The sequence below is a fragment of the Pseudonaja textilis genome, chromosome 1 (genome assembly GCF_049901715.1).
Source record: "Pseudonaja textilis isolate UNSWEBS1 chromosome 1, rPseTex1.2, whole genome shotgun sequence".
Lineage (NCBI taxonomy): Eukaryota > Metazoa > Chordata > Lepidosauria > Squamata > Elapidae > Pseudonaja > Pseudonaja textilis.
Window position 1 is genome coordinate 271,184,390 of NC_141990.1, and position 27,157 is coordinate 271,211,546.

The 27,157-nt window shown below is 36.9% G+C and overlaps 1 protein-coding gene across 2 annotated transcripts in view; it reads left to right on the forward strand.

Moving 5' to 3' along the window:
• The window catches only part of LTK (leukocyte receptor tyrosine kinase), a 108,877-nt gene that overhangs the window by 36,155 nt on the left and 45,565 nt on the right, over positions 1-27,157 (forward strand). For both annotated transcript variants that reach the window (XM_087921789.1, XM_087921790.1), the window contains 6 exons: positions 9,613-9,752; positions 10,372-10,497; positions 10,918-11,067; positions 13,525-13,625; positions 18,258-18,430; positions 26,918-27,012. In XM_087921789.1, the coding sequence (XP_087777915.1) occupies positions 9,613-9,752; positions 10,372-10,497; positions 10,918-11,067; positions 13,525-13,625; positions 18,258-18,430; positions 26,918-27,012 (785 nt within the window). The remainder of the gene's footprint in view (positions 1-9,612; positions 9,753-10,371; positions 10,498-10,917; positions 11,068-13,524; positions 13,626-18,257; positions 18,431-26,917; positions 27,013-27,157) is intronic.

Below are 27,157 nucleotides of genomic sequence, written 5' to 3' on the forward strand. Positions count from 1 at the left end.
TTAATTTTCCCTAGCAAAAATGCTAGGGAATTTCTAGAAGTTTGGCCCTCTGACAAATTAGTCATCAATAGGCACATAGACATAAACAATATCTACATAGTATGCAAAAGAAACAATCAGCTAGTCAAAAAGGGAACAAAAAGACCCAAATGCCTCCCCACCAGCAATCAGAAGCCAGATAAACATCGATTAACTCCAAGATTAACTTCAGACCAACAATCCAATAAACAATACCCCAATCAAGGAGCTGCCAAACAAGCTAACAGTAAACAGCCCAATCAAAAAAACCAGTATGACCAGCTCAGCAATACCGACAGGGCAATCAAACTCCAGTCCTTACTAGCACTGATGATGTTACCTAGTTTGGGTAATGAAACATCTGCAAGAAAACAACCAAGCTCAGAGAGCACCAAGGACCCTTCAGTTCTACCCTGAGTTACAAATTTTCGCCTTTATTTTTTTTCTGAAATGTTAGTAGTGTTGAAATAACACCTAGCTATTTAGAATTTTTTTAAAATAAAGTTTTATTTGGGTTTTCACACATACAAAATACAAGTAAAACATCTTTTTTGAAAATAGCATGGTCCCGGGTTGAACTTCTTTATACAGACACAAAACTCAATTTCATGCTTCTTTTTGTATTCTATTCCATATCTTATACTATTTTACATTTTCTATATAGTTTTTCCCCTCTTTTAATTTTCTCAATTTTATTTTGATTATCTCACCTCAATTTAAATCATTATATTTATATTTTTGTCTGTTCTGTTTCAATTTCATATTATCTTTTCTCATTAAACATTTTTTTTCCTGTAGTTATTAATTGGAGTATGACACCTGCATATCTTTTAATTACATCCATTCAACTCTTATTTAAACTTCAATATATACCTTAAGTTTATGACCTTTAATATAATACATAATACATAACTTCCAATCGAATTCTGCTTGGTACATTCTTATAATACACACTATATTCTTTTTTTAAAAAAAGAAAGATTGTAAATATATGTAATTATAAACCCTCATTCCACTCCAGTTCAGTTCTATCATTAATAATCATTAAAATCTTAACATCTTTAACACTTCTTTTCAATTAAATATCATACTTCCTTAAAAACACATATAATCTCCATAATTAATTTTTCCTTTATTTCTCTTCACATGTTTTATAAATCATTAAATATACCTTTTGTTACATTTATTTATTGACAAGCATTACACTGAATTACGATAGTTATTTTATCAGACATTTTAATCATATGTTGTTTCATATTTTCTAAAATTATTTCTGTTTCTAACATAACAATACTATCTTATGTACCTTTGCAGAATCCCTTTTTCCATTAAGTTTTCACCCATTATCTCTAAATAGACCCTGTTTCTCTATATTTTGCTTCTGTCCTTTATAACTTCTTTTCCCTTCTTTCTTCCGTCTCATCTTCTCCCTCCCCTTTTTACCCCCTTGTCTCTCTAGTTCTAATTCTCTCTTCTGCATTTCCCTCTTCTGTTGCTTTCTGATTTTATACTTATTTTTCACTCTATTTTTTGGGGGGGAGTTGTTTTTCCCAATCTTAAACTTTCCATTCTCTTTTCCCCCTTTCCTCCCCCCCCATCTAAGATTACTTGTTCATTAAAGATGGCTTCTTCTTTGTCGCAATCTTCTTGTTCTACAAGCATTTCTTGTTGTTTCTCATAATTCCAAATCTCCATTTCTAAAAACTGAAATATGAAGCCAAAAGAACCTCTCCCTTCTTGTGCATCTTCTTTGTACTTTTTAAGTTCCATTTTCAGTTCTTCTAAAAGTGGAGCCATTTTAAACAGTTTTAAACAACCATCCGATTGATTTTAGTCATTCAAAACAATAACCAAGAATCCAGAAATCATCAAGTAATCCAGATAGTCCCATGTTATATCTTCTTATTTCTTTTTCGACTTTCTCTTCCTGGGGTTTTTGTTGTGATATTTCAGTTAGAATGTATCTTTTGGAAGTCTTGTTGAGATTTTGCTGTAAGTTCTTTTTTAATTGCAGGCAGTCTCCTCCCTTCCAGATCCTACCCTTTTATTCTTTTTCTGTCCTTTCCTGTTTTCAAAAGCTTTTAATTATCCAGAAATCTTTATTATCCCTTTGACTTTTTATTTTCAGCATTAAATGCCTATTGATGTCAAAGTGGATTTTTTTCCAATTTCTTGCATAAGTCTCTTAGCTGTCAGTATAGGAAAAGGAGAAAACCAAATCTTTTCTCTTTTCTCTCTCCTTCACAGCTTAAAAATCTTCTTAGGGAACAATGTTATTGTTTTTTAACAATTTCAATTCCAGGCTACCTTATTTGCTGCTTTTGCTGTTTGACCGGTCAACCAAAACTTTCTCTTCTTATCTTCCTCCTGCACATTCTTTTCCGGTCGAGTTATTCTTTGTGGTAGCCATTTCTGACCACCACTGCAACCACCTTTGGGAAAGGGAGTAATGGCCAGCTGGGGAGGAGAGATGTGGCTCTCCTCAACCCTGCTGGCAGTCTCCCCCCTCTTCACCAACTCTACGGGGTGGCTTATCCCCGAAACCAGCTGGCTCGGGCCGCTCCAGCGGCGAGCACGGATCGAAGCCTCACAGAGACGAGGTTTCGGTCTGTCACTGAGGAAACTCAAACCGGAAGTCCAGAATTTTCTTTGATCTATGCTCTAAGCTGTGTGACTATAGAGTCACACAAGCATCAAAATAATTTGGTTCTGGTATAATTCACTGTGTTGCACCCTTGAGGCAGTTCTAGTAATTCTCTTAAACACGTGTGGGAAACTATTTTATTAGGAGAAAAATTTACTAATCCTGGAAATTGTTGGAAATTGTTTTTCTTTTTTTTAAGGGCTGTATTCCCCCAAAGGGTAAATTGCTAAAGACACTCTCATGGCAAGTCATGGATGGTTATGCTAGGCAAAGCCAATAATTGTGGTGGAATACACTGGTGAATAGACTGTTCATAATTACTCTCAAAGCAAGGAGAGGTCTTGAGATCACCCACAAGTGCTCTGGACAATTGGGGCTAGATATTTTTTGAGGAGAATAAGAGCAAAGGGGGGATTGGAACTTTGATTTTGGAAAGTTACAGAGTCTAAGGATCCAGATGGATCTGAAATAAAATTATATTTTTATTTCATTTCATTTAATTATTAGAATCTCTCCCATAAAAAATCATGATAGGGTGAAACTTTGAAGGTTACACACTAAAGGGAATTAGAAGGAACTAAAGATTACAATTAAAGGAGAAGAACACTTAAATTTGACTTACTAATATAGAATGGAACAAAAGGTTTTAACATTGAATATACTAAATTGTGTTATGACTCCCCTTCGAAATTCAAACGAACAAAACAGAAAGCAGCCGTTTCACAATTAAATCAAACGGAAAGAAGTCTTATTAGATAACGGCTGGCAGAAACCACAGCATAAATCTTACTCTGTCCGGCAAACCAGTCCTGGCAATAAATCCTCAACCTCAGAGCTCTTTGCTGTAACATCCTCACTCAAATAGTCATTTTGTTCCTGGAGAAAATGCACCAGCCCAGCTGTGTCCTTTTATACTCATTAAGGCAACGTGCTAATTTACTGACTTGCTCTTCTCATTTGCTCCAGCTGATTTTGCCTTTTCAACCGTCTTCTATTTTTTACATTTAACCACAAATTTTCCAAGTTCTCATCTCCACTAGAAGAGTCTCTCAAAACTTCCCTGTCAGCCATTCCCGGCTGTTGATCAGATAAAGAACCAGAGGAGATCAAAGGTCCTGACAATTCTAATACATCAGGTCTGTAGTCCTTTGTCACGTTCATCTCCTCATCCTGGTTATCAGTCCAATCAGTAAGCCAGGCTGGTTCAAATTGTTCTGACGTAACCTCTTCACTTGAACTCATATCAATCACAGGAGCTGAATCCAAGCCCAGAGCCACAACAAAATTGTATTTTTGAATACAATGGATCCAGAAGTTAAACTGAAGCTGTTCTATAGATTGACTGTTTTAAAAATGTTATAGAAGAGGAATGAGTTTTATTGGAAAAGATTGAGATTGATCTGAAAGTGACTTTAATAATTACCAACTACAAGAGTAATATAGAAAAAGATGGTACATTGGACATATGAAAGACACCAGCTGACTTGTTAATAATTGAAAAGGACATAGGCTGTATTTATTTTTCACATTTCTGAACTATCCTCAAAGAGGTATACAAATAACAAACCAAGAGACTGACCTAGAAAAAAGAATGAAACAATCAACAAAATCTTTGAAAGAATAAAGTTCACTTGAGCAGAAGAAAACAGCAACACACTACCATTCTTGGATATCCTCATCAGCAGAGGAAATAGCAGCAAGTTAGCAACACATCTATTGTAAAGCCATCCACACTAACCAAGTGCTTCACTACTAAAGGCACAGAGAAACCCCTATTCATTTCCAGCACTGAAGGTGTTTCCTAGTTGGATTTGCAAGAAAACAACCAAGCTCAGAGAGCACCAAGGGCTCCACAGTTCAACCCTGAGCTACAATTATTCTCCTCTGTTGGCAATACTCATTAATTTTTTTTTGAAGTTACAAACATGATCAAAGGGGTGAGTGAAAATCAATCTTTCTTTTTTTTTTGCACCATCTTTTGCATTGTCATGATGCCTCACAAAATGTACCGGTTTTTCCCTTAAAAATGATATAGATGCAGGTTTATGTAAAGAGACCTCTCCTGTAGAGCTCAACGATAAATATTTTGTTTCAGACCCTTCATGTCTTCCTCAGGAAGAGGCTTTCTCAGCAGAAAAGTCTCAGACACAACTCAGATGGATAAGATTCTTTATCGCAGGCAAGAATGAAGCAAACAGACCATCATCCATCTGTACTGTAAAGAATTGTTTTTATAAGCCTTGCTTTAGTGTTTAAATTTCAGTCTTTTTCCTCCCAAGTGACTGATTGAGGGATATTTGATATTTGACTTGGTAGCCATGTAGAGGTCAGACATAATGGGTACATTATCATTCTTTTTAACTTGGAAACCACAGGTTACCTTACCTGATCAGTGCAAACTATTCCATCCTTCCTTCCTTCCATCCATCTATCCATCATTACCAGAGATTGTTGACCTCCACTTTATGTTTGAGCATGGAGCATTGTTAATTTAACAAGATGCATCCTTTTGACATAAAATCAGCGGTAAAAGTATTGCCATGCTGAGTTTATCTGAATTACTGCTGCAACAATCCATCTTCCACTGTCTTCACCCTAGGCTTCGTTCTGAATTCCATTAAGTAAATTAAATTGGCTCAAAGTCAAAACGCCTCTTTCTTGGCTCAGGCAGAAAAGGGTGCTTACTGATACCTCTGGAAAGGAACTGCTTCTTTCATACCTTCCAGTTTGGGATCTGCCAAAATCTACTATAAAAGTGAATGGCTCCAGAGTTCTCTGAGAGCCTCCATAAGAATCTTATTGAAATTCAAAGCAACTTTTCAATTTCATTCTGAAAGTCCTGATAAGTTTAGAAAAGCAAATGCGGCTTTTTTAAGTGCTTATTAGATGTAGGCTTGTTTTTAAATAGTTTTTAAAATTGATTACTACCTTGTTGGGCTTTTGATGCTATTTATAATGTATGGTGTTTCTTCTTTTGCTTATATTGCTCTTAAATGTAAGTACATATTTTAAAATTTGTGATTATATATCATGTGTACTGTACTGGTTTGAAAACAATTTAGGTACTCTACTATAATACACACAATAATCTGGAATACTCAGAGTTAGTGGCTTTTGTTCACTCTGGTACCCTGCAGTGCGAGTGACATAATGATGATTTAGAGCTGGAGGGCTGAACAACATACAGGAAACATACATAAGTACTATTGTTTAAGAATGGAAAGATCTAATGTAGTTAAGTAAGTTGTGTTAAGGGCAAAAATGGGAAAACATCAAAAATAGGCCATTCGTTAACGAATATATATATTGTTATTTGTGGTAGGTGTGTTATTTGAAGTTGTTGCGATTAGTGAATTAAGCAAATACTGAAGAATTGCTCCTAGGGGAGATACACATATAGGATTCTGAAAGCCTCTGGTCACAATTTCCTCAACTGATCAATACATAATCTAGTTTTATGTGTATTTGTCTTTAAAGACACTTCTTGACCTTAACTTGCCCCACAAAAATCAAGGGAGAGGTTGGTGAAACCCATTTTTAGAAGGCATCAACAAGGATGACATATCAGTCATCAGATACCTGACTCATATTACCATATGTGGTGGACTTGTGCGGATGCTAGAAAATACTGGACTAAAATCCACATGTGGTTGGAAAAAATGACAAAAAAACATAGATTTGAAACCAGAGATATTTTTATTGGGAATTTTACCTGATACATACAGTAAAGATTTAAAATATTTGATTGTAAATGTATTAACAGCGGCTCGGATTGTATTTTCTAAAAATTGGTAATAATGAGAAAATACCATCACAGGAGGAAACCATTAAGAAAATATTGGAATGTGCTGAAATCAGTAGATTGACATTTGAAATTAGAGAACAAGAGGATAAACAATTTTAAAAAATTTGGGACCTTTTCTATCAATGGTTAGATATTAAAATATGTAGAATTTTAGAAAATAATGAATATATAAAGATGTATTTCTTTTCTTTTTTTATTATTATATCTATAAAATGTCTCTAGGATAGATTTGGGAGGATTATATGAATTGTTATAAAATAAACTAAGTAAATTATAGTTATCTCGCAAAGTATGAATGAACAAAATTATAGTCAAATGATTGATTAATAATGATACTAGGGTATTCAATTTTTGATTGATAATATGAGTTATTATGCAATGTAACTGTAATTGAGACTATGAAATGGATGCACAAAAAATTTGTAAACCAACCGACACACTGTTTCTACATTTATAGAAGAAAGTTGGATGTTTTTATGTTTTGTTTGTTTTTGTTTGTCTTTAAAAACCAATAAAATTTACAAAAAACAAACAAACAAGGATGACATATCAACATCAGGCAGTTCTACTTCACAACTTTGGCTTTCACGATCTGTTGATGGTGTTGGCAATTTCCTCTCCCAAACTGGCTTGAAAAACTGTGGCAGACTTGTTTGCTTGGCTTTATGCCTCAAATCTATAAGTGTTTTGTTGTAAGCAATGAATGCTGTGGAGATTAGGCAAATTTCTTCCATTCATATGTCTTATATAGGCAAAAGTCCACTGAAGAATGTCTATTCTTTCAACATTAATGCCTATAAATGGGGAGAAAATGCCACACTCACTGGCATTAATGATGTTACCTAGTTGGGTAATGAAAGATCTGCAAGCAAATAACCAAGTTTAAGGAAGCCTCAGAGACTCCATTATAAAAATATCTTTTGTAAATCCAATATAGGAAAGTTATCTAGGTCACTCTTGATTATGAAAACATCATTTCATTCCTTTTCTAATGTAGCATTCCCCCCCCCCCCCATCAATCTTTTAACTTGCCATTTTCAAACCCACTTTCAAATCACTCTCACTCTTGCTTGTAAAATGTATTCCTCTTCTATAATATCTTTTAAACACAATCCATCTACAGAGACATATATTCTTAAAATTCTTAACTCCTGGCTCCATTGTTCATAAATATCCTTCAATATATTCAGTGTTAAGATGTTTTGCTCCATTCTATATTAGAAAGTCAAATGTCAATGTTCTTCTTTAATAGTCATTTTTAATTCCTTCTGATTTCCTCTAGTGTTCAAATGTCTGTGGAGTTTCTCAGTCATCCAGGTCATAATTGTCTCAAATGTGTTTTTCCAAAAGGCCACTGGACTGTTTTTTTTCCTTGAGAAAGAAGACAATGTTTTGCTTCTCATCCAAGAAGCTTAATCTGTTGTGATAGGTTGGTGGGGAGCTAGAAAAATACATTCTGACAGGATATGGGAGAGGGATGGAAGGATTATATTTCTTTGCAGTCATCTGGTTGTTAGCACTCTCTTTGAGAGCTATTGCATGTATTAACCTCCAAATGGCCTCAACAGGTCTTAGAAAGAATGTTAACAACCAAATTACTGCAAAGAAATATAATCCTTCCATTCATACACACACATGCACATATATTGTACGTTTGATATAGGGATATATATCTCCCCATCCCCCAAACATACAATCCAGATATTCCAGCTGGTTGGAATTTGGAAGAGATGGGAGATGAAGCAGGAGCACCTGCTTGTCACATTAGTTGGTGGCTGGTTTTCTTACTGGTTTTATTTATTTTATTTAGCATACAGTGATGTTACATTAGCTAGGAGACTACAGTACTCTACAGTGAGTACAACGTAGTTGTTTGATGCTGATGATTGCTAGACTGTTGAGTTCACTTCTTACTGTAAGGGATGTGGAGGGATGCTGGTAGGAGAAAGGCTGGTAGAAAAGCTATCAATCACTGCCATAAAACTACTCTGTATTAGAAGGCGATAACTGGCCTCATTCGATGACATTGGAATGTGGCTATAATTCACTAGTCAAGAAACATCCTGGAATTCCTAGCTCAACTATCTACGCCAATCAGGAATTCTGAAAGTTATATCCAACACATTTGGAGGGCACCAGATGGGGAACATTTCTTCAGATGATTGGGGCACTGTCTTGTTTCTTTTTTTATTTGTCATTTCCTCAGTCATCACTTATATCTGCATTATTGATCTTCATAAATATTGTATTCATAGAAAAATATTGTTCACACTGTAGATTTCAAGGAGGAAATTTTGATGTTGAACTATATTCCAAGAATATGGAATTAGTCTCCTCATGAAAAGCTTTGGCTTGATTGAGCCACAGGCAAGATGAAATAATTTTAATAAATGCAAAGTAACTTATTCTTGTGATTTTAAGGAATGGATCTAGGATAGGAATATGTTAACTATCTTTGAAAAGACTGTGTTCTAAAAATTAGAAGATGAAGCAATCTGTTTCAGTATGGTCTATGTTCAATCTTAAGCTTCAAAATTTAATTACATAATCATTCATAGTTATATGAATTCATTTTTTCTATATATTTCCTTCTCACCCCCCCCCCTTCCTTGGCTCCTTTCTCCCTCTTCCTTCCTTCCTTTCCTTCCCTTTCCATCCATTTGTCTGTCACATTTACTTATTTTAATCACTATACTATATCTAGATTTTCTTCATTGTACCACTATTCATCTATTTTTTTGCCTGTTGCTCCTGTAGTTCTCTGTTTTCACTACTAAAAATAAATCAAAAACAAATTAAAAGCAAATGAATGAAAACCAGTTTTAATTAATGCTTACTTTATTTGGTAGAGTATCACAATATGTGCTATTATAACTAGTCAAGCAAAATTCTTAAAAGTAGTGATTCTCATGCACTAGCTGACAATATTGTTTAATGGCATAATAGTTTATAAGCAGTATAAGAGGGCACCTCAGGTTCAGATCACAGAAAAATATTATTACTAACATGTAAATAATTGTCATAATTGACCAAAGCTACACAGTTGTAAAAATATAACTTGAGATAAGGCATATGAAATCCTTTGGATACATTTCTGCTTTTTATAGATACATTTATTAATCTTGTCAACTGCTTTGATTTTCAGGGTGAAATGGAAAATTCTAATAGGCTCAATTGGACAAATGGAAAGACCTTTTGAGATCACTTTGATCTATTCAAGTTGTGATGAGAAGAATTCTGGGTTTTTGGCACTGGGATCATTGCAACTTCAAAATTGCCTTCATGGTATGTAGGAAATCATATTTGAAAAAAAATGTGATTGTTGGATAAGATAAGCATCCCACTGACTGTTTCTGGCCTAAGATTCAGTAACAAGCTGTGAAGTAAATAAGTTTAAAATAACTTTTATTATCGATTTAAAATTTACTGTTTTATATCTTAACCAGAGTAAGCAAATTGTGGCTTTTAAGCCACATGTGGTCCCTTAGCCCCTATTTTCAGATGTTATGAAGCTCTCCCAGCATTACACAGCCCAAACTCCTGAATATTCCCACCAGTTTCCAATGGGAAATTAAATGAAGTGTGCTAAAGCTTCATATAGGTTTGGAAACATGGAAGGATTTTCCCTTAAACCTGAAAAATTGGCCCATTCTCTTTACTACTTACAGCTTCAGATGAGCTTGGCCTGAAGGCGATTCAGTTTGGGTTTCAATCCATTGCACAATTGGAGCAGACCCTGAGGATGATTTTTAAAAAAGCATTATCAGACTTCTTCCAACTGATACTCATTCTAGAAAGATCATAATCACAGAATCCAGGCGACAACTATGTTAGATTTTAAAAGTCAAGTCAGAGAAGACTGATTTGGGTATTTGATATTTTTGTTTGTTTGTTTTCCCTTCAGATAAAGATCTTTTCAACCTTAATAAAGGATCTCCTATGCCCTGCCCACAAGAGGGCTGTGTCAGCCACCTAGCAGTTTGCAGTTTCAATTCTGATTGTCCAAACAAAGAAGATGAATCCCTCTGTGGTAAATATGAACCTGCCCGTCTCTTTCTTTAAGGGACTTCTTACTTGTCAACTATTGTAAGAAAGAAAATATTAAGCCCAATCTTTTGTTCTTTATTAAACCTGCAAAACCTTCAGCAAGGAAGAAACAAAAAATATTGATTGTTCCTTCAGCCTGTCAGGTGCTGAGGGCAGGACAAGAAGTGATGGATAGAAATAATCCAGGAGAAAACCAACCTCTGTTGGAAGAAAAGTCCATCTGGGTTCAGTTCCAAGTGGGGAGAAAGACACTGGAAAGATGCAGGCTATTTGGAAAGATGGTTTAATGGTTGACAGGACCACATGGCTTGAGCCCTGGGAGAGAGAGAGAGAGAGAGAGAGAGAATACTCTGCTGATCTTTTTGTTTGTTTGCTTCTTATAAAAATTACTGCTTTTTTCCAGATAGCCTAACAGAAGGGGCACATTGTTCTTTTGAGGAAGGTGCCTGTGGTTGGACAATAGATGGAAATATAAATTCTTCCTGGTCTATTAGTGATTTTTCAAGGATGCATGAAAACCAGATTGGAGGATCTGCCTTCCAAGCCACTGGAGGTATATTCCTTATTCTTCACCTTCTATTTTAGCTGGAAGAGCATCTCCACTTGGGATTCTTTTATTTATTGAGACGTTGAACAACTTGTATGATTCTAAGTGACATCTGTTGTAGAGGAACATTCATAGTGCTGCCTTGAGAGAGTTTGCAGCGGTGAAGGAAAACATACACAGTCTCATTATGCATGAAATCAGAAAATGGCCTAAGGAGAAACATATTGTGTGTTTCAGGAGAATACTATCAGGCGATCTATAAAATCTGTTTTGAAACTGAAATTATCTACATTCTGTAAGCAACTGATATTAAAGCTGAATTCTTAGCCATGGACTAGAAGGTGAAGATCCATATGAAAAACTTATTTTGAAACACATTAGAAGTCTGTAGGGAGGGTGAAATGGTAGTGATAGAGAGAAAGTGAGAATGCTCCCCACTCCCTGATGAATTTTCCACCCTTACTGGGGAGAATTCCCTCATCTTTGTTAAGAGCTACTCTCGAATAACTCTTTTGAAGGAAAAAAGGGAGATGGACCTCTACAATTCTTCTCTTGTTCTAATAAGGATCCCACTCTCTACATGCAATGGTGGGCTGCTGGATGGTCGGCGAAGTTCGAGCGAACCCCTAAATGTGATCTCTGGCTGGGCCTGCCCACCTGCCCTTGTGCTATGCTTTCCCTAAATAACTAACGTTTCCCTGCCCAGGCTGCTCAGGTGAGTTCCTCACCGCCCTGCTATACTCACCAGAGCTGCCAGAGTCAGTTAGCTGCCTGTTTGAAACTACATTTCAGCCCCAAAGTGGCATGTGCACACTCACGACCAGCGAACCCCTTGACAGCGAAAGTGCAGCCTACATCTGTCTACATGCTTTATTGAGGAAGGGATCTGTGCATTTCAAGTCCCACCAGGAGACCCATAGAAATGGATAGCTTTGTCCTCTTCTCCTTATGCTTTTTAACAAGACTATGATTTTTTTACATACCTGCAAGCTTCCCTTGAGTATCCTGGCCATGGAATCAGAGTAACTCCCAACAAGGAAAAAGTATAGCATTTAGTTTGTTTCTTTTTAGGGCAAATTTAGGTAAAGGGAAACTGAAATATATAAAATCATATGTGACATGAAAAATATGGAACTTCCGGTGATGAATCATGGTGGGCAGATATCGCCAAAGGAGCATAGAAATACTGCAGCTGAGATTTCTGCTAGAGAGTTGATGCCAAACTGCATAATCTCTCTGGATCAAAGGGAGATTGTAAGAGAGCCATTTTGCGTAAAATATTTGCCTTAAAAATGTTTAAGTGAAGAATATATTTCAGCAGACATTAAAAAGAGGAATGGAGTTATTGTGTATGTTTACTCCCAGCTAAAACCAGAATTTGTATTGGCGGATGAATATGATAGATTTGTGGATTAGAAGTTAATTTATTTGGGGTCAAAACTATGATGTTGGGGATTTATGTCTCAAATGAGGATAAAGTGATGTTCTACAGTTTATGGAGAGATTGATGGATTTCTCCATGGTGTTTGAAGGGAGATTGGAATGGAAATGGACAGAACTTCGAGAAAAATATTAAATATTAAAATTACTCAGGATAAACTATCAATTTAATATTTAAATTTTTTCTGATTTGATGGGTTAATTTTGGGTTGATCAATATATATGGAGATGAAAAAATGGTAGTTCAAGAGAATGTTTATAAAATGATATATCATTAGTATATGTCACCACAGAAATTGTTTAAAATATATGAAGGGATTTCAAATTTACATTGAACATGTGAACAACATGAAGGGGTGTTTTATCATGTTTGGTAGACACGTATTAAAAGATTTTAAAGATTATTGTACAATTGAAACCAGAAGCTTTTATTCTGGGACTAATGGATAAACAGCTGGGGAAAAAGGTGATGGAACCTTGTTTCTATGTATGGCAATTTCAGCAAGATTGTTATGTGCTGAAAAGAGGAAATGTGTGGCATTACCCATGATGAAGGAATGGTTGCTAAAATGACTGAAGTCACCTCTATGATTAGAGAAAAGACATCTACATTGATACCTGACTGGAAATTTCTTATAGACTTTTTGCATGAGGCAGAAAATTAACAATGGTTTTGATGATCAAGAAAAAGTAGACAAAAGAAAAACAGAGCTTTTTTTGGTAACTATAAATTAAGACATCATTTTGTAATAATACTTGTCATTTGCTACAAAAAAATCAGACGTTTCTTTCTTATTATTTCTTTTTATCTTTTGCTTTTGCATTTTGTCCTATGTTCTCTCTCTTATTTATTCTTTTTATTTTATGTTGGCTTTCAGGATATGGTAAAATATTCAACTTTCCAGAATATCATAAAATAATGTCCTTGGTGAAACATCATCATGTTTGTTCTAATATATTGTAAATTCTACTATCGCTCAGTCCCAAAATACCACTGAAATCTAGTTCCATTTTTTCTCCCAGGTCATTTTTTGTATCTGCATGTCAATAGTGAACACACAGATGGTTTTGCCCGGATATACAGCTCTGATCTTCCAGCCATTCTTTCCAATGGATCTTATAAGGTACTTTAACCTCTTCCTTAAACAATTAAATTTCACTTTGCAGACTTTTGTGCGTAATTTTAGTGATGTGCAGGCTATTTGTGTGTGTGTGTGTGCCTTTTTTCATATTTATTTTGGTCAAGATTCAAGAGTATCAAAATGATTCTATGCAAAAGTTCTGTAGTAACAGTTTTACACCTAATGACCACCACTGCACATGCCATAGAAACTGCATACAATCAGCTCCAATCCAGTTTGAAACTAGGTCCAAGTTGATTAAAAAAAACCAACAAGCACATGATTCTATTTGACCGTTGGATTCAATTTTCTGATTTAAAAAAAAATCAAATTAATTGTGAAATTTGAGATTCCTCACAAATTAAAGAGTAAGATTGCCTTGACAATCCAGGAGAATATAGCAGGAGATGTTCTATTGCTCCTGTGCCATCCAGTGGTGGGATTCAATTTTTTTTTACTAGCGGTTCTGTGGGCGTGGCTTGGTGGGCATGGCAGGGGAAGGATACTGCAAAATCTCCAATCAGAGGTGGTATTTGCCAATTCTCCGAACTGCTCAAAATTTCCGCTGCCAGTTCTCCAGCACTGGTCAGAACCTGCTGAATTATCACCCCTGGTGCCACCCCAACCATCAGTGCACAAGCCCTGAAACTGTGGAGTACCCAGAACTGTGTTCTGGATGATTTTCAAGGGCTGTAGACTGCATTATAGCAATCTAACCAGGAAAAAACCAAAGGCTCCTGTCTAAGAAAGGATGCAGTTGGTGCATAAAATGAATGTGTGCAAAGCCCCCAACTCCCCAGCCATCTGTTTCTTAAGCAAGAGCTCCAAGTCCAGGGAAACCCCAAATCATGCACCATCTGTATCCAGGGGAGTCCTGGAAAGAGTCATCGGGGAGCAACCTGCTAAGAAGAGATGCTGGAATCCAGACATCATCCTGAAGAGCTGAAGGTCCAAAGACATCCTCACATCAGTTCTGATGCCTTTTTGGCATTCGCCTACTGATGGCCACTTTCCCAACTGGCACTTCACTCTGCTTAAGTGCAAGTGCACTGTTACAAGTTGGCGGCATGGCTTGCCCTCTGCCTCCAGCTAAGCAGGTGATTCAGCATCCCTGCATTAAAATAGGTTTTACGTCCTTGCCTCTGCTGACTCATTTCTTCCAGTGGATGAAAACCCACATGTGGATGTTTGTCTCCACTTTCCTTCCTTTCAACTGCTTTTAAAATTAAATTACAGCATAGCAGATAACATATGACTCCTAAGATAGGAAAAGGAGTGACATGAGAGAGCAAGACAGGTTAACCTGTTCCAGACACAGCAGTCCTGGCTTTTATTTCTTTCTTTCTTCGGATCCAGAATGTCTCTGCTGTAACATGTGACCTCAAATGTTTGTTGCTTAGCACCCCAAATCTTCTCTGGACCCCACATTATTCCATCTAGCCCAGTGATGGCTAAGTTTGCGCATGCGTACCAGCACCCATAAGGGCTATACATGTAGGGGCTCCCACACCCCTGCGCATGCGTGCACGACCCCTGCGTGCACACCGCATGTCTCTGCACATGGGACCCCCCACACCCCCCACACCATGCATTTCTGTGCATGTGCCTGCAGCCCTCCCTTTCTGCGCAAGTGCATGCATCTCCTGCATGCCCCCCCGCACATGCACGGCAGCTACCCAATAATCAGCTGGCGGGTGGGTGGCGCCTGCACACTAAACCCACTCTTGGGGCAACGGCTCATGTGCCGGCGGAGATGGCTCTGCATGCCACTTCCAGCATGCGTGCCATAGGTTTGCTTTCACGGATCTAGCCTAAGGCAATAGCAACTGGGGCATGACCATGGAAAAGTTTTGGAAGAAGCTAACTCAAGCCATGAAATAACAGCCTAATCACAGCGTCAGAACAGCTGGAACATCCAAAAGTGATTATGCTCGAAATAACCTTGTTTTGTCCTGCAAATCATGATCCAAGATTATGGGGGCCATGAAACAAAACTCTACTTAGAACAACCTCTCTGAAATTGAAAAGTTTCAAAGTAAAACAGTTTGCACACCTCTACTCCCCAATTTTTTTTTCTGTGGCCAACAATCATATCATGAATTATTATACAAAAGAAGGAAATAGTTGCAGGTATTAGAATCAAACTTCTCTTCAAGCAGGCTTTGGGTTACCTTGGTGTTATAATCAAAGTTGGAAAGGTGGGATGATTGAATAACAGCATATTCAACTCTGGTATGAAAAAGACATTTTTCCTCCCGGAACTTTATTCCAGAGTGAGCTGACAAAATAGAGACCCCTTTCATTTGAATTAGCAAAGTCTGATTAAGAAGCGTAGAAATAGCAGGATATTAGATCGGCTTTAAATTTGTGCATAATACCCTGATTTGTTCTAAAGCTAGTTACCATAGTTTCTCAGCTTGGATGAAATGGGTAACTGTGATAAGAGATGTCTGGATTTCTTTGCTCTTGCTCTGAAGAAAGAAACAACCAAAGGGATCACAAGTACAGACAAAAGGCATATTCATAGATTAGCTTATTAAGCCTTTGCCTACTTCTGCCATATGAAAGTGATACAAAGAACCAGAAATAGGAGCTTACTCTCATTGCTGTAATTTAACCAATTCTCTCTTTATACAAGCCCAGTTATTCAATTCTATCACCTTGTTTACTTCATCCTCCTCTCAAATGGAAAGACTTACCAAAAAGCTGTATAAGTAATTATCATGTATGTATGTATGTATGTATGTATGTATGTATGTATGTATGTATGGTATTCAGCTTTGTTCAGGTATTTTCCCATGTCATTATAGTTGTGCTTTTAAAGTTGTAGTGACGTTTCGGCAGAATCTCATCTGCCATCATCAGGCTTGTGTATTGGGTTCGTCTGTGTGTCAGGCTTTTGTAGCCGTTTCTGTTTTAAATTTGATCCCAGCCTCGTGCTTTGTTAGAATGTTTTTTTCTTCATCCTGATTGGTTGGGAGTCTTGGTCTGTGTTTATTGGTCTTGGAGTTTGCTATGTTCTGCTTGATTGGTGTTTCTAATATCTTCTGTCTGTTTTGTAGTGGTTTTTTGTCTTGATTGGTTGGCAACATTGTGTTTTGTGTATTGGGGGCTTTTAGCACAGCTTGGCTTTGGGTGAATGGCCGACTATCATTTCAAGCAGACAATCCAGACAAAAAACAATATATCTATTATTCAGTACCACACACATCATGATCAAGATTGGATATGTTATGGACAAAGGGTAATATAAAAGAATTAGAAATTGAAGCTAACACACGGGGTGACCATAATCCTATTAAAATAATTTGGAAAGGATTGAAAAAGAACAGAAGATGGATGCTAAATAAGGAGATCCTAAAAGAAAAAGAATGTGTCAAGATGATGGAAAAAGAATTGGAGTTCTTTCTGAAAGAAAATAAAAAACCGCAAACATCCATTCCAAACCTATGGGACACGACTAAAGCATACGTCAGGAGCTTAGCAATTTCATATAATACACCTAGATGCAAGGAAATAACAGGAGAACAATCTAAACTACTAGATAACTTAAGGAGTTTTTCTAACTTAAGGAGTTAGAAAAAACATTAGAAAAAACACCACATAATAAGACTTTACTTGTTAGAAGCTCCCTAGGAAGGTTGCAGATGACAACCCCAGAATCTTGGGATGCTGCAACCATCAGAAAATCATGTCAGTTACCAGGCACCCAATGTTTGATCACTTGACTGAGGAAATGGCAACGGTGGTCACAAGTCACTTGTTTACAGTGCTGTAGTAACTTTGAATGGTGATTAAACAAATGGTTGTAAGTTAAGGACTATGAATACACATATATTGAAAGGCAGGCATTTTTCTCTCTCTTGTATCCATGTGATTGATAATGATTATTGCATTGATCAGCTGTAATGTTTCATGCATCTGATCTAATGAAGGAGATTTTAATCCATGGAAGTTAAAACCATCATAAAACGTGTTATCTTTTTTATCTTTTATGCCCCAACTTTCCCGACAGTGACATGGGTGGCATATACATTTAATTAAGTTATTATATTGTAATTAATTATATGCTGACACTTTTTTCATTAAGTTCTTCTCTGATATATGATGGTGATAATGTTGCCTTCGCTCCGGATCAAAAATTACATGCATTGGCCTGGCAAATAAATACCATTTTTTTCAAGAACTTTTCATTTCTGCCCACATTAGAGGAAACAGAGCATTTTGCACAGTTTCCTGTAAAAGTATCGGCTCATGCATTGCTTCCTCCATATGGCTGCAGTAGTGGATATCCTTTCTGGCTAGCTTTATCTTTTGTAAGACCAGAAAACTATCCTTTTCAAAACCAGAAAGTTTGGTTTCAGTTTATATGTGATAAAAATCATAAAGGCAGAGAAGCATCTGACTAATGAATGTTCTAATGTTTGAGTCAAGATTTCTTTTTATATTTCTCATCTTCATGTGATTCATTCTCAGGAAGTTGTGTGATATTATTTTTATGAAGCTCATAACAAGACCCCTCTGGATATAAAACTTTTATGTCTGTGAACCAAGGTTATAATCCTCAAATACAGTACTTATAAAGGACCTCATATACAGTTTTTCTCTGTTTCATCACTTTAATCTTCACTTTAGGTCCAATTCTCAGCATATATTTTTGGCAATTACAATGGCACCATTTCATTCATTGTACAAGAAAATGAAGGAGCAACCAATGGCAGTGTGGCACTACAGATATGGGAAAAATCAGGGAGTTGGAGCGATCATTGGTTTCTCATAACTTTGGAAATGCCAAGCCTTCAGAACAGGTAACTATAGCATTGGGAATATTCATCATTACTATCATTACCTGTGCATTTCTTAGCTTGTGGCTTGTGACTTTTAAGGGGGATTAAGAGACAATAGATGGAGGATTCCTAGAAAGTGCTTTCCTCCTGAATCCTCCAAGCAAACTTACTAATTTGTCATGAAAGTATGCTATTGCATAGCCCAATATGAAACCTGGGTGTTCTTTGTTTTTTTTTTCCTAAAGACCGTATTTATCTCACAAAGCATATATACAAAGTTCTATCTCTTATTCTGCTGAGGGGAGGAGGAAGGGCTGGGAAGAAGGACAGAGGAGGAAATTGCAAATGGGAAGAAAGGTGAGATTTACAAGGGCCACGCTGGAAGAGAAAGAAAAGATAGGTTCTGACTTAAAGCACCTACTGTATGGTAGCAGGCAGAGCATCAAAAGCTACATAAGTCTACCATCATTTTGCCACCTGCAGAATTTTAGGAACAACCAAAAGCTTCTAATTACCAATAGAAGAAAATACTTACAACTCAGGGTTGAACTCTGGAGTCCTTGGCGTCCTCTGAGCTTGGTGGTTTGATGAAGCACAGATAATGTTACCTGGTTTGGTAATGAAACAACTGTAATTAACCCACCAAGCTCAGAGAACACCAAGGACCCCACGGAGTCTAATCAATTAAACACTGTTTTGTTTCCTTCTCCTTGCCCCACTCCCCTCTTGATTTTGTAAACCACAAAATGAAATCTTCAAAATGAAATCCTGATTTTAGTGATGAATAAAAAAGGAAGCAACGGCATTCTTCCAAAAAAAATTTATGGTTTCGAATTATCTTGTGGTTTTTTTTTTCTCATTTCCATTAATATGTTTATTTTATCATGTAAACTCCCATTTTAATTGTATATATAAGTTTACGTTTAAATTATTAAAAGTAAAGTGTATATTTATTCCTTCCTTATTCTTACCCTTAGTGTAGTCTTTAATTTTATTAATGGGGAAGGCACATACATTCATTTTATAGAGTCAAGTTATTGCAAACTTTGAAAACCCCTGCCCTACATTGTACCATCAATGTGCAAGATACTTTTCCAAAGAAATGCATTTTGCTTTAAGGATTTTACTGTTGTAAGGACATAATACAGGATGGAGAAGGAAATTGAATAAGAACATATAATACATGTTCTTAAGACATTATCACAAGGATACTGCCCCAAATTTGAAAGAAACCCTAGACTTCTGGGACCCACGATATGAACAATTTATTTCTCACTTAGTTGTGCTGGGATTTTAAACTGTCACTAAGCTGGGGTTTGTGGTGTTAATAGTGGAGGCTGTGCTTAATTTCTGCACAGAAAATAATCCTTGCCTCACATATTGCTGGACTTCAAGTCCTAGGAGAAATGCTAACTTACACATACGCACACATCAACAGCCCAGACAAAGCAAGCAAAGGTGAAAATTAGTTCTTTGTAGCACTGGAAGAACTTGTCTTTAAAGTATCATGCTGATGGAGAGAAGGAGTTACTTTCTCTCTTATCTTTTGTCTGCAGTGGAAGCGAGGTATCTTTTACCACAGAACTCCAGCACAGTTCATTTTTGTTCATTAGTGTTTCAAGTCAGCAGAAGTGAAGACTTGGATTGTCTTTAATTGCTTCTGAAAGTTTGGTGAATGAGGAGTGTGCTAATGTGGACATTTTCTTAGGCTTAGTGAGGATTGAAGAGGCATGGGAGAGAAAGGAAGGGAGGGAGGGAGGGGGAGAGAGAGAGAGAGAGAAAGAGAAGGAGAGAGAAGTACACACAAAGACACAACCCAAAATGACATGTAATGGCTTTGGGATGGGGTTTTAAGCATAGTATTCTGAAGAGAATACTAAGTGTTATGAAAGGAAGTGGTGTTGAAGAAGAGCCAGCAGTCTTTGAATTGAATACTAGGGTATGAATTGAGAGGCAAGGCTGAAAAGGAAACCAAAGTGAAAGATGTAACTGTCAACCAATTGTTATGGATTGACCATTGAGTAAAATAAACCTTTCAAGTTGAACTTGGTCTTGGGGATTTCAATGGACACTTCTATGTAGTTTTCTAGATAGCAGCATGGAAGGGCCTTGTCATCACCTTCATTAAATATGCTATAAGACTTATAAAAGTCCTCCTCAAATAGAAAATAAACTTCTACAGCTCCTGGAATTCTTCTCTACTCCAGACCAAATTCTGAATGTTTGAAGAAGTCCTGAATTCCGCTATTTGTTGCTGATGAATCTCTGTCTGCACAAATATATACACACTAAACACTGGTCTATTTTCTGTGATTGTTGCAATCAACTGCTCTTTATGCTTATTCAGTTCTTTTGAAAAGAGGTTGTATTACCATTATTGTAACTAATTGGAGATCATGGGTTGCATATGAGAGAGAAAGAATGTCATGACACTATGTAGCCAACAAAATGCAACTCCACAGTGCCAAGTGCAACCCTATTGTAATAATTATTGTACTATTCTAAAACTGATATAAGTAGTGAAGGAAAATGTTGCCATAGCAACAAGGCCTACTCTGTGTTTTTCCTGCTGCTGTGCTGATTGGATATATAATGTTGTTGCTAGAAGCAAAATGTTGTCATTGTTCACTTGTTTAGTGAGAAAGTGTTTGCAAAGGAACTTATCTCCCTCTGTTCACATATCACTATATTTATCTCCTTTTTGGAGCCTATAATACAAAAGTACATAACTTTTTCATGTTCAAAAGCCTTACTTGGTCTTCCAGGTAAGGAAAATAGTGAACTAAATCTTATTGACTGTTTCCTAGTATGATTTGATTGCTTATTGTACTCTTTGACTATTATTAAGTGTTGTACCTGATGATTCTTGACTCTTGATGAATGTATCTTTTCTTTTATGCACACTGAGAGCATTTGCATCAAGACAAATTCCTTGTGTGTCCAATCACATGGCTAATAAAGAATTCTATTCTATTCCAAAAGATCAGAGACACAGGGTTGACAACTGACAGGCTGGCAAAAAGCTTAGACCAGTGGAACCCCACCAGATAAGGAGAAGATGAGAGATTATCCACTTGTGGTTTGGACAGTTACTCCACACAAGGTAGCCACAATATAGTGGTTGTCCTGTGGATCTAGGCACTGGGAAATGAGGACGCAATCATGGTAGAGCCTTTAAGGTCACAGGGTTTTACCACTTCATTTTCTAATCATCCTTGGATTTACAATTATTTTACAGCTAAAAGAGATCTTCCAAACAAGTTTAAAAAGCTATCTGATGAATAAAATTTCATGCCCATTTTTTAAAAAAATCTATTCTTAAAAGTGGCTGCCTGATTAGAGTATAATGACGGGATGAGTTAGAATAGAATATGGGGACACACAATAGTTCAGAATTGGAAAAAGCAATTGGCAAAGTTGCATCCTGTCACCTACACGTAAACTATTCAACATGCACACATAAATATTTATGAGAAATGCATATATGGAGGAATCTATCACTGGAGTTAAAATCAGTAGTAGTATATCAGCAACCTCCTATATGTAGATGATACAATATTGTTCATGCAAAGCAAGGAGGATCTGGAGTGGCTAATCCTGAGAGTCAAAGATGAAAGTGAAAACAGCAAGGGAATTCAACTTCCTGGACTCTAAAATCCACCAAAGGTATGTCTGCATCCCTGATATTAGAAGACATATAGCACTTGGAAGAACTGCAATGTCTGGCATAAATAACTTTTGGAAAAGTAAAGAAATCAGCCTCATGACCAAATGCAGATTAGTTGATGCAATAATTTTTCCAATTGCTATTTATGGTTGCGAAACTTGGACTCTGAAAAAAGGCAGACGGAGAAGGGTAGATGCCTTTGAACTGTGGTGCTGATTACACAACCCATGACTGCAAAAATAATGGACAAAGAAATCTGAACCTCAACAAAAATATTCCTTGAAGTCAAGATCGTCAAACAGAGACTGTCATACATTGTTGATATCATGAGACCTGACTCATTCGAAAAGTCAATCATACTGGGAGCGATCAGCAGAAAAGGGAGAAAACACTGTCCTGGTACCTACTGGCAGGACACCATAAAGCAAGGGTTTCGAACGTTGGCAACTTTAAAGACTTGTGGACTTCAACTCCCAGAATTCCTCAACCAGCAAATTATGGGAGTTAAAGTCCACAAATCTTAAAGTTGCCAAGGTTGGAGACACCTGCTGTAGAAGGATGACACTGTGATGACCCAGAGTGTAACACAAACGTAACAAACTCCAAAACATAAATAAATGTGCTTTAATGCCTCCAACTTGGCCCCACTGTTCAATAATTCTCAGTTGGAGATAAAACACATTCAAAAATAGTCTTTAAAAGAAAGCAATATTGTTCAAACTTAATGAGCAGATAGAGGTGAAATAAAAACCTAAAACAAACTACAATGAAGGAAATTCCACAACGGACCAGGATAAGTAATTGCCAACTTCAAGGAGATAACAAGGCACAGCCTGTTGGAAGGACGCCAACCAAGATAACTTCAGCCCAAAATAACACATGCTTTGCTTCTGGCAATGCTGTGCCTTCATCATCTCTCTTATATACTATTCTCTCCACCTGCAACCAATGAGGGGGGATCATGGCCACTTCCTCTCTTGTAAGCCAAGTTGTTGCCTTCTCCCTTCCTTCCTGTGTGTCCTAGGATGAAGAGGGGATGGGCCTGGTTCTTCCTCTGACTGCCCAGCCAGCCTCTGCCCTTTCCCAGCCTCCTCCACAACCACCAGAGCCACACCTCCATTCCAGGGGTGGGATCTGGCCAGTGTAACTGCCGGTTCAGTGATTTACGATTTGCACGCATGTGAATCGTCATCAGCTTGCTGGCTAGACAACTGACCAGCGCTGTGCGGGGGTGCACAGCAGTTGAAAAAGCACTTTTTTCCTGCTTTTTCAACCGCAGCTGTACTGAGCAAAGCAGCTGAGGTTGAAAAAGCAGGAAATAAAGGTCAGGTAAGAGCCCGGGCAGGTGGGTGGGCCAAAACAGCAGCAGACATAGAACCGGTTCTGTGTCTGCTGCTCTTCAGAGCTACTGGTTCTATAGAGCTGGACAGAAATGGTAGAGTCCCGCCCCTGCTCCATTCCCTGTCAGCTGTTCCTCCTCTCCCTCAGAGTCTGACTCTAACAAGGGCATGACAGACACTGGGATGACCATGGCAGATCTGATGGAGGCGGTAAAAAGAGGGGCTTGGAAAGTGCCTATTCATTGAGTGGCTGAGGATTGGACACAACTGAATTGCTGATGACGATGACAACAACAGATAATAATATGGCAGAATTTATGGATAGTCAGGATAAAGAGGAGATAACACATTCTACCTGATAGAGTAATATTGGAAAATAAAGAAATTGAGAATGGTAAGATAAAGATGACAGAATGGAAATACAAATGACAAATCAAAAGATGCAAAAGAGTTTGAGCAAGAATTTATTTTGTATTTACAAAAGAGATTTTTTAAAACCTTAAATACATGTTTGAGATGCAAGAAATAAAGTCTGAATGGGGATTCAACCTTATAACAGCAACTTTATGAATTAAAGATTAAGATTGTTAGACATTCCTTCCATCCCTATTCCCCAAAAAGGAATATAAAGTTGACTTGTTTGACCAGGGATAAAACAAGAAATACTTTTGTAGAATTCTGGAAACCTTTTATGGGCTTTTGGCTGACACTAGACAGAAATGAGAATGAGTTTTGGATGTTAAATGGACAAGAAAGACCTTGTTATGAGAAGTGAGCCACAGGAGGTTGGAAATTATTAATTTGTCTGTACTTGTTGCAAGGAAAATCGGGAGGTGCTTCTTTTTTTAAAAAATTCAATCTCTTTTCTTTTTTTTCTTGTACTTTGTATTGCTTTTTTTCCCCATTCTTCCCTTCCCTTCTTCTATCACTTTGAATTATTTTTTTTAAACACCAAACAAGGCCCACTGGGCTTTTGGGAGACATAGTGGGAATTGTGCTTCAAAATATTGTTGAGGGGTCCAAGACAAAAAAAAAAGGTAATCTGATTTAAACCTATTTAGAATATAACATTCACTTTCTAGTCATATCATTTCTCATTTATGCTTCTATTAAACATTACAGTTTGGAAACAATAATCTCACTGAAGCTGCATGCAGCTACAGTATTGGAGTTTAAGATGTATACTTTAGCTCTCCCGCACTGTAGCAGCAGGACTGAGCCCATAATATAGAAGAATAGAGATTTCAAAATTACTCTCCTAGAAGTTTACTCAAAAACAAAACGGGATTGAATATAGAGTATATAAAAATAAATGCATTTTTTACAGATCACAATACAGACTTAAACTGGCTTGGTGAAAAAGCTGATGCCCCAGTTTAGATTTAAGAGTTTCAAAAAGGAGAATTTCAATAAAAATTATTCACAATATAAATTATTATATTCATGCATAGATAAAAGAGCTTGATATTAACTGAGTTAGCAGTACTCAGACAAAACAAATTAAAGGGTTTTAACCCAGTCTTAAATTACCAACTTCTCTATTCTCATACAGAAAAAGTCTAGAAACAGATTCTAATAGTCATCTAGAAATTCCCTATTTCTGAAATCCCACTATAAATAGGGGCTGGAGAAGAATAATTGGTCTCATTTGAGACAACGACAAATCCGCACACAAACAGGAGGTTATACAACTTGCCTTGTGGTGTAACCGGAACAATCTAGAACTGAACACACTCAAAACCGTAGAAATGGTGGTAGACTTTAGAAGAAACCCTCCCATACTACCACTTCTTACAATACTAGACAACACAGTATCAACAGTAGAGACCTTCAAATTTCTAGGTTCTACTATATCACATGACCTAAAATGGACACCTAACATCAAAAACGTCATCAAAAAAGCACAACAAAGAATGTTCTTTCTGCGCCAACTCAGAAAGCTCAAACTGCCCAAGGACCTGCTGATACAGTTCTATAGAGGAATTATTGAGTCTGTCATCTGCACCTCTATAACTGTCTGTTTGGTTCTGCAACCCAACAGGACAGACACAGACTTCAGAGGATAATTAGGACTGCAGGAAAAACAATTATTACCAACCTGCCTTCAATCGAGGGCCTGTAAACTGCACTAGTCAAAAAGAGGGCTGTGAAAATATTTACAGACCCCTCACATCCTGGACATAAACTTTTTTCAACTCTTTCCTTCAAAATGACACTATAGAGCACTGCACACCAGAACAACTAGACACAAGAACAGTTTTTTCCCGAAAGCCATCACTTTGCTAAACAAATAATTCCCTCAACACTGTCCAACTATTTACTAAGTCTGCATTACTATTACTATTAATCTTCTCATCACTCATTATCACCCACCCCCTTCCACTTTTGACTGTATGACTGTAACTTTGTCACTTGTATCCTTACAATTTATATTGACTGTTTCCTAGTATGATTTGATTGCTTATTGTGCCCTGTGACTATCATTAAGTGTCGTACCTTATGATTCTTGACTCTTGACGAATGTATCTTTTCCTTTATGTATACTAAGAGTATTTACACCAAGACAAATTCCTTGTGTGTCCACTCACACTTGGCCAATAAAGTATTCTATTCTATTCTATTCTATTCTATTCTATTCTATTCTATTCTATTCTAGTCTATTCTAGTCTAGTCTAGTCTAGTCTAGTCTAGTCTAGGCCACTCTAGTCTAGTCTAGTCTAGTCTAGTCTCATTTCTTTCTGCCTTAGTGTTGACTTCCTGGTTTCTCTCAATTCCCCAAAATATGTACTGCAATCATCCTATCTAGGAAGAGAGGGTTTGAGGAGTTTGACCTCATATGTGACATAGTCCAGATCACCTCTGAATCCATGTTAATTAAAATTTAGAAGTCATATAATTGTTATTTAAGTTGGACAGCTGGGATACCAGACTTGGGGGCCCGCCTTTCATAGCACAAATCAACTAACAGGAAAGCTGTTTTTTTTTTTAATGGAAAACGTGGCTTTATAGCCATAGCAGCTAAATACATCCCCTAATAGGGCACAATCCTGTTTAATATTTAAAGGGATACACTAGCTAGGAATTCTAAAATATGCAATCCACACAGATTACCATCAGCTTCCATAATAATTATTGTATTGTTAATATTATTTGTAAAATTTATTGGCGGCCCATGTTACCACAGGGTAACTCTGGGCGGCTTACAATTTTAAGATGTTAGTCCTTAAAATGCCACATGACTCTTAATTGGTTCTGTTGTAACAGACAATTTTGGCAGGTTTATTTCAAAAACTCAATCTATTTGTTTTCATGGAACTATAAAATGCACAAAGGAGCACCCTTATCATTTTTTTACACCTCCTGCTTTAGTTATCGTCCTTATGCATTTTTTGAAATTGTTCGTTTACATATTTATTCATTGACTTCTATTCTGTAGGTTAATTTTTTTTAAAATACCTCTTCTTTTGCTCTCCCAATATGTTTTGTTAAAAAAAACAAAAGCTTTCATCTGGAGCTCCTCGCTAATTGGGGTTGGAATTCACAAGCTGATATTGCTGTGGACAACATGACTTTTGGTCTGGATTGCCTCTCTAACGGTGAGTTATTTTTAATTAAGGAAGTGCTATGTTCTGAGGGTATAACAGCAAGCAATTATTACTGCTACATAGAACTTTTTCCCCATAAGCCTTTTCTAAATCTAACATATGTGAAATGTCATTGGAGATACTTGCCACAATAAAA